An 8,538-nucleotide genomic window follows, 5' to 3' on the forward strand; every position below is an offset into this window, starting at 1 on the left:
CAAAACTGTATGAAGAAGCTGTGACCACTGAAGCTCACCCCTCGCTGAAAATGCCTCCTGGCTGGAACTTTGGACTGTGAGCTAAGCTGCCTAAAGGAACTTGAGACAAGGTACAGGCAACACTATTGTCCTATTATCTCATGTCTGGGGAGATGTAAACAAGGCTGAGGGAGAAAAATGTATCTACAACAAAGCCAAACGCAGCAGCTGTCCAGAAAATCAGCTCTGTCTGGGTTCAGGGTGGGGAAGTCATAGCCACAGGCTCCTCTGCTGAGGCCAGGTTTGCACACAAACCTCCCATCAAGAGAGGGAGAAGGAGGAAATTTTGGGTGTGGTGTAACCTCTGGCAATAGGCAGTGGACACCCATCCTCCCTCACACAAACTGGCTTAGCTCTAAAACTCCCCACTCCCACGAGACCACATCCAGAGGACGTTCCCACGGGGGCAGCTGAGGGGGTGTCATAGCCCACCAAAGTGCCCCCAGACCCACGCCTGAGGCCTTGCACCAGATGACTGCATGGGATGCAAAGTAACACAACAGATCTGAAAATCCAGAGCCCAGTTCATGGCAGACTCGAAGGATGCACTGGTGCTAAAGATTTTATATTCTTCGAAAGTACCAAGAGACAAAGAGTCAAACTTGCCCCACCCCAGGGAGGTATGGTGATATTTTCTACTTAATCGTCTCTGACACTCTTTGTCCCCCCCCTTCCCAAACCCCTTTCACCCTCCCTCCCTTTTTCTACTTGTTTTTCTCTCTCTCTTCCTCCCATTTCCATGAAATGCAGATTCTTTACTTTGGCATATGGTCTCATTTACTCCTTAATTCAGGGGCGTCTCCCTAATAATTTTAGTAACCAGATGGTAACAACTCACTGAAACTTGAACAGAACTCGTTCACCTTTAGGCAGTGTAAGTAGTCACTATAGGGAAGCCAATGTATGGACTAGTATACTTCGGAAAAGTTGCATGTCTTCAGTGAAAAAAAGCCCAATCAGTAGACCATATGTTGTTCATCCACTCAGCCCCTGTTCAGTACATGCCACTGAACTGCTGCACCCGAAGACTGGCATTATCACATCCTGTATTTCCCTTCGGCATTCTCTTTCAGAGCACAGATGTGACAAAACCAAAAAGTGCAACTTTAGTCAACCTTTACCTTCAAACCTAATTCAGCATCGGCTCGCAGGGCCCGAGCAAAGCTCTGCGAGTTCAGTTCTCGCCCTCAGAGACCAAAGCTCTGAGAACAATTCACTTGGCCACTGGCGCAGTGTGGCCGCCCGCACACGCTCAGGCTGCGACCAGCGGGCCAGGAGCGCGTTCAGCGGGTGCTGAGGCCACAAAGCCGCCGCAGACGCAGGGGCCGCGTTCGCGGTTACCGGGCAACCGCGGCACCCGACAGGCGGGGCGGGGCCGGCCCGGGGGCGGCGGAGCCGGCCGGGCCTCGCTCCCTCCTTCGGTCCCGTCTCGTTCCCCCCCTCGATCCCCGCTCGGTCCCCGCCTGTTCCAGCCTTGGTGCCCCTCGGTCCCCGGGCCGAGCGGGAGCGATCCGCTCCGGGGCCCGGAACGTGACGGGCACGGCGGCAGCGCTCGGTACCGCCAGAGCCTCGCACCCAGCTCCGCGCCGCCCGTCAGAACGGGAAAACCCAGGGTCTCAACAGTTTGTGTTCGGCGCATCGTGCAAGTGCCAGTCAGCGAGCTGCAGGTCCTGGGCACTAGCGTGCAGCTTCCCGTTCTTCTTAGGGACACACAAGCAGCAGAAGTAATTTCCTGGTGTCATGGTTCAGCACCTAATCAGCAGCCAGGAATTGGTGCTCCAGAAGACTGGCATTACCACATCCTGTATTTATTTCTCTTTGTCATTGTCTTTCAGAATAAAGATGTGCTAAAAGAAAAACCAAAAAGTACAGTATTTATCAACCTCTATCTTCGAATGAAATGCAAGACTGATTTTCAGTTGTATTACCAGCATTGCAGTTAAAACGCGCTGGAACCATAATGGTTCCAAGTTTCCTACTTGCAGTAAACTTGCGGTTTTAATAGTCTTTCCAAGTTTATCTGTAATACATAGGTTTATATATTTTAAAGAACTTAGGTTTGTTAAATAACTGCATACTCCTTCATGCTGTTGAGCAATAGCACAGATCGTTTGTGTCTTCAGAAGTGGTTTGTCTTAGTAAAAAGACCTTGAAGTGAAACACTTTCCAAGTTCCCCAGAATTTTAGAAGTACTTTTGAAAACAAAGGAGGGGGAAGAAAACCCATCAAGCCTATTAATTTAGGATGTTTCCGGGTCTGCTACTCTGTGCAGCCTAAGGAAGCTGTAATGGAACAAGGGAAGAAGGATCTTACAGCCGTGTTATCCCTCAGTGTACAGAAAACCTTCACACGGAGCTCCTGCGTGGCTGCTTTAAAGACTGGTGACAAAAGAGCAACATGGTATTGAACTAAAACAGACAAACTTCCAATTAAAGTCAAATTGCAAGTTACTTTACTTTCAGATGGGGCTGCAGACTGTATGCTGCTCACCATCCTGGGGGTCAGAATGTCCTGCAGCATGGCTGAGCCATGAGAGTTGTGGAGTAGAATTGCAAAACAGTGAAGCAGAAACATTTCTTAAGTACCTACGTTGCATTACCAACTTGGCACCTTAAAATTGTTTTTTTCTCCTTTAGTGGAAGTTTCTAACTGGAATGGAAGGGTTTTTAATTGTTGAGAAGCTCTGAGTAGAAGCAACTATTCTCCCTGGGTACCTGTGGTAGGTAGGTACCTTGCACCTGGCAGTGGAGGAATGTGCATGTACTTCCATTTAGATCTCTGAAATATTCATTATAGTCAAGAGCATACCCAACCACAAATTTATCTGGAATTTCAAAGCCTGTATCTGTAAGAAAATACAGTTCTTTTTATGCTTCAGTGGTGTAAGTAGCTTTTAAGTGCACAGTTTCTATTCAACACATACTTGAGCTAAGAGTAATAGGCATCATCTCTTTCAGGATGCTTCCTTAAGAATCTGAGCTGTAAATTGATGACAGAGTCTAAACCATTTCCATCAGTCAGTAATATAATCAGGGTGCTAAGAGAATTATTTTTATTAACAAAGTAATTGTTTAAAACCTACTTATGAGTTGCTCCTGGTGGAGAAGACAAGGAGTGAGATTTTACTTGAGTGAAAGTAGATGAACTGTGATTGAGTAGGACTTTTCAGTTTGGAAACAAGGCAAGTTTAATAATGCCAAATGTCAAAACAAATGCCCTCTAGGGTCAAAGCAAAGCAAAACAAAGTTAAGGTTTGATTCTGTTTCTGCTATCTAAATAGTTAAATTTGTATATCAAGTATCTAAACCTGAACTCAGGCCATCCAGGGGAAAAAAGATGGTCATGAGGTCTTGGGGATAACATAGCTGGTCATTAGTTCATAAATTTTTATGCCGCTTCTCCCCATTTCTCTTGGCCTTCATGAAACTTATGTGCCAGTCATCAGATGTGCTACCTGAAGTAAAATCATAAGACAGTGTTTTGGGAAGTACAGAAAAAAAATACTAGAAAAACACAACACTTACAGTCTGGTCTGTAACCTGGACTCTGACATATCCTTTTAACAAACAGGCTGTAAGGCAGAGAAGGATGGTTTATAAAATATGTCTTGCTCTAAGCTGTAGACTTCCCTTCCGCCACACCTCCCCATGAACTTCTAAAATCATGCATTTAAATTAAAACAATTAAATTATTGCAGAGAAATAAGTAGTGTTCAGCCTTGTAGTGGGGGGAGAAGCAAAGACCCTGATCCAGAGTGGGTCTACTTTGTATTCAGATCCCTCCAGTCCTGTGTCTCAGATCACTTCCATGTAGCAATGCCCCAGGACACTAGAATAGCACAGAGGGGGAAGCATGTCCAAATGGCTGGTAATGATTTCAGTGGGTAGGGAGGAAGGGAGGGAGAAAAGGACAATTTCTTCTGCAAAATCATTTCTGTTCTTGGTTTGCCTGTGCACTTCAGAAGAAACTGAGAACCTTCCGGACAGTCACTAGAAGTACTGTCTGAATAACTGCTGCATAAAGCAGCTGTTTCTATAAAGCATTGTGATTACTTGACAGATACAGGGACACTCCACAGAATTTCCTTTCAGAGATCTACTAAATGCAGATCTAGAATGCTACTTGCAGCCATCTCCCAAGTGCTGAGAGACTCTTAAGATTCTGGAAACTTCTACTGTTGAGGATATTAATTCAGAGTGTTGTCATTCTAGTATTGAGGCAGTTGAGGTGGTATTAGAAACCATATGGAGAGAGATTAATTTCCCTCAAACATGAAGTAGGAAACAGGGAATCCATCAGGCATTATGGACTACACAGAAAAAGCAATAAAAACTGTTTTATTATTTTGAGCAGTGAAGATGGTAGTGCATGGCTGAATTTCCCAGATAAAGAAACACTTAAATTTGAAGCATCTGGATAAGGATTACATCCTCCATTTGCTCCCTGCCCCCCAACTTCAAGCCAAAAAAGCACCTGTCAACATAGACTGACTGTTCACCCAGATGATTTGAGTATGTTAGTTAGTAGCTATATCCTTGTGTTAAAAGCAACTGAAAATACTTTTGAAAGACACAACTTGGCTATTAATTTATGAAAGCACCAAAGGCAGGAGCCCAAGAAAAGCTTAGACCCCACTCGGTAAGCCCGACAGGCTAAACCACTACAGAAACTGTGCCCGCAGCACAGATAACTTCCCAGGAGCCCGAGTTCCGTCAGAGGAGCCCAGGACAGCACAGCCGGGGGTTCTTATAGAGCCCGATCCGTGCTGATTGGTGTGTTTTTCAATCCCCTCGGTGATTGGCTCCTTCTTCGCCTCGCGATTGGTTCATACCACTCTTCATTCTGGGTCAATCATTTCCAAATCCATCGTTCCCATTGGTCAGCGCATGGTCCAATCATGATGCAGTCCAGTGTCGTCACCTTAGGACATAATTAGTCTGGAAAGTTCTTTCCTTCTCTGTCCAACAAGCACCAACCCAGCGACACCCACAGCTTGTCAACACCCACAGCTTGTCAGCATCCACAGCTTGTCAACAACCACAGCTTGTCAGCACCCACAGCTTGTCAACACCCACAGCTTGTCAACACCCACAGCTTGTCAGCATCCACAGCTTGTCAACAACCACAGCTTGTCAGCACCCACAGCTTGTCAACACCCACAGCTTGTCAGCACCCACAGCTTGTCAACACCCACAGCTTGTCAGCACCCACAGCTTGTCAGCATCCACAGCTTGTCAACACCCACAGCTTGTCAGTGCCCACAACTTGTCAACACCCACAGCTTGTCAGTCATGACCTCCCTCCCTCCCCCCAGTTACCCACAACAATTGAATAACAATTCGTAACTTCAACAATTAATTAACTCTTTACACAACTTATTAATAACAGCACAATCAATCAACAGATTACAATTTTTTCAACTAACTTTCACTCCACCCTCCATCATTTAATTATTTATAACACTTGTACCTTATAACTTTTACCATCCTTGGTTTCTGGTCTTTTATTTTTGAAAGCAGTGCTTTCATTGTTCTACCAGTCTCAATAATGTCCTGAAAGAGATAAAAAAAATAAATTATCCTTCAATTTGAAAGGAAAACCAGACTGTCAGTGATCAAACTACAGTATACCAACCTAGCAGCCCAGTAACACAATTAATTACAATTTTATATGTAATATGTATTAATTTAAAAAGAGGAGAGAAAAAAATCCGGGTCATTCCACCCCTTCTTTAGTCATTACTTACCTCAACTACTAACACATTCTGGAAGAGGTTACATAGGGAAAGTAGGGAGAGAAAGAAAAGAAAAAGAAAAAGAAAAAGAAAAAGAAAAGAAAAGAAAAGAAAAGAAAAGAAAAGAAAAGAAAAGAAAAGAAAAGAAAAGAAAAGAAAAGAAAAGAAAAAAAGAAAAGAAAAGAAAAGAAAAGAAAAGAAAAGAAAAGAAAAGAAAAGAAGAATATTTAAATGGTAATTTTCAGCAAATTATACAGCCAACAAAAGGACGCTAAAACCCTGAGTTACAAGGAAATTGCATTGATTTTGAAGGAGATTGTCACTTGAACTACTGAGTTTGGTGCTTTCTGAAGAGTCTTTCTGTAAGTATTTATGAAAGCTTAAAATATGGTGATAAAAGTACCTGTGTCAGGTATATATGTTGCTCTATGCAAAGCACTAGTATTCTAGAGCCACACTGAATGACTCAGTTTAGTGTGGTTCATTTCTGGGTGTTCTGGGATAAAATGGAGAATAGGATCTTTGGGAGTACTCATTATTGATCACTTTAAGTTTACACGGACATCAGTGGGAATTATTCACTGTTTCAATGCCCAGCAACTGTTTTAAATCCATATTAAGTGGCTGGAAGTATGCAATATCAAAATCTTAGTAAAAATGGATTTCCTGGAAAATACACAAGAACAGTTGTTTCCCTTTAAAAGCTGAAGATGCTGATTCATACCTTCCCATTTAGTGTAGACAGTTCCTCTCCAACAAAACTAATATTTTCTGCAGGTGAATCATTCTAGAAGGAGAGAGAAGAGATGGAAATGACATAAAGCATGCCCAAAAGTGTTATCCTCTATATTGGAAAGATGTACTGCTTTTGCTTTTTGCAAGAGGAGTGAGTTTGGGATCTCCCCCTGGCTTTGTCATGTTGAGTGTTCTGCTATATGTTTATTCCAGTGAAGGTATAATTTCCACCCTTGGGGGCAGATCAGTAAATCAGTTCCTTTTTAGTATGTAATTTGAACAGAATGTGTACATACACTCAATTTTTGTGGGGTTCTCATGCAAACTACCAGTATTCAGAATGCCAGTCTATGGAGAGAGTAAATTTTCTAAAGAAAAGAAAGTTGCTTCTGACAAAATTCACGGTAACAGGCACAGATTTATCATTGTTTTGATTTAGTGTTTTTATATGGTCCAGCAAAACAGCGAAGAATTTATAGCCTCCTTTAAGGACACAGAGTGCAACAATGTGATGACTTCCCATGTCTTGCATGATATCTCTAGCCAAACGTTCTGTCGTTCTGTCGTGTGAGGGAAAAAAAAAAAAAACAAAAGGAAATTCTGGAAAGTGTTCTGCATATCATAGTTGTTTGTCCATATATTAAGCAATGTTCTAGTAAAAATTCTGATCTTGCTGTTTGGTTTTTATAAGTAGCTAATTGTGACCACAGCAAGTCATAGGGAACTTAATGTATTTGTGCAGCACAAGCTGATTTAATCCATAAACCTAAATACTTCAGAAGAGGTGGGCTTAAAGATATTTGAGGGAACATGGAAGCTTAACTGGGCTTGTAAAGGAATCCACTCCATAACCCCCTTCTTGTACTAGGCTTTAGGACAGAAGTGTTAGGGCTGCAGAGTTTCCATGTTTCTCATGGGCTGCACAGGGCAAGACCTCAGTCTTTTCATTTGTAGGGACAAAAATTGGCATCACTGTCCCTATTCCTTTTTGTTTACCCTCATACCTGTCCAGGATGAGTCCATGAGGAATGAAGACTTTTTCAAAATCTTCTTCATGATGCTTAGGAATGCAAAACAGATTTTCATTGTAGCCACTTTCCTCATCTCCTATCTGCAAAGGAAAAGGGAAGTAGGTCTAAACCTAGCAACAAAGGCATACAAGAAAAAGCTTTCAGTCTCTGATAGTGTGAAGAAAAAATTTCTCCCCCCTAATAATCTGTCAAAATAAAAATATTTCTGGGAGTTTTTGATCTTTCTGCTAGAACCATTCACAGTCTGGTAACTCAGGAACTGGTGGCTGAGTTGTGAATAGACTTGTGAATGGATAACAAGTACTTTGCCCCAGTCATTATGAGATAAATTCTTGGCCATCATCAATTCATTAAAAAAGCCACCTAAAATAACAGCAACCTCCCCTCTTATTCCATTTACCCTTCTGCAGAGCTCAGTAGCTTGCTTGTGTGGTAGACAAGCAAAAATTAAAATGTAAGGCAAGAAGATTGGGATTACAGGTCAGCATGTGACTTTGGGGTGCTGCTTTGCCTTGACCATTGTTTTCCACTGTGTAAAAGAGAAAACTCTGCCTCCAAAGCATAAATTCAAAGCTGAACTTTTGACATTCCAGCCATTATCAGTCTCAGAGGACAGGGGAGACGGAGAAGCTTTGGGATGGCAGTGGGAAGAGGGGAAGCTGCAGAGGGTGCCCATAGGTGGGAAGCAGTTGTGCTGTTTGCCCTTGGGGCAGAGTGCTCCTCATGGTGGCTGGGGACCAACCACGGCTACATCCCACAGATCCGGATCTTAACCCTTTTGCCACCAGGATTTAGGATTTAAATTCTTAATTCAACATGCTGGTTTCAAGCTGTTGCACCCAGCGGTGCCTGCATGCCTAGAAGTTCCATAATCTCCATTAGGGTTTCTCTTCTGGCCGCAAGCAGATCTGTAACAGTGGATTCCACCTCCCTTCAAGATCCATCCATCCTTGAAGGCTACTTTGTTCATTCAAAAAGTGGTGGCACAAAACCAGGCAA

At 43.0% G+C, this 8,538-nt stretch overlaps 1 protein-coding gene across 1 annotated transcript; it reads right to left on the reverse strand.

Annotated features, from left to right (window-relative positions):
• Positions 1-1,076: 1,076 nt before the first annotated feature.
• LOC134048134 (hypoxanthine-guanine phosphoribosyltransferase-like) lies at positions 1,077-8,027 on the reverse strand. Its single transcript, XM_062499733.1, is given in 9 exon segments — positions 1,077-1,125; positions 2,809-2,884; positions 3,564-3,610; positions 5,509-5,591; positions 5,786-5,803; positions 6,498-6,570; positions 6,892-7,068; positions 7,513-7,619; positions 8,001-8,027. Coding segments are annotated over 9 exon segments (657 nt in total).
• Between the last annotated feature and the right edge of the window lie 511 nt (positions 8,028-8,538).

Source organism: Cinclus cinclus, chromosome 11 (genome assembly GCF_963662255.1).
Source record: "Cinclus cinclus chromosome 11, bCinCin1.1, whole genome shotgun sequence".
Taxonomy (NCBI): Eukaryota; Metazoa; Chordata; class Aves; order Passeriformes; family Cinclidae; genus Cinclus; species Cinclus cinclus.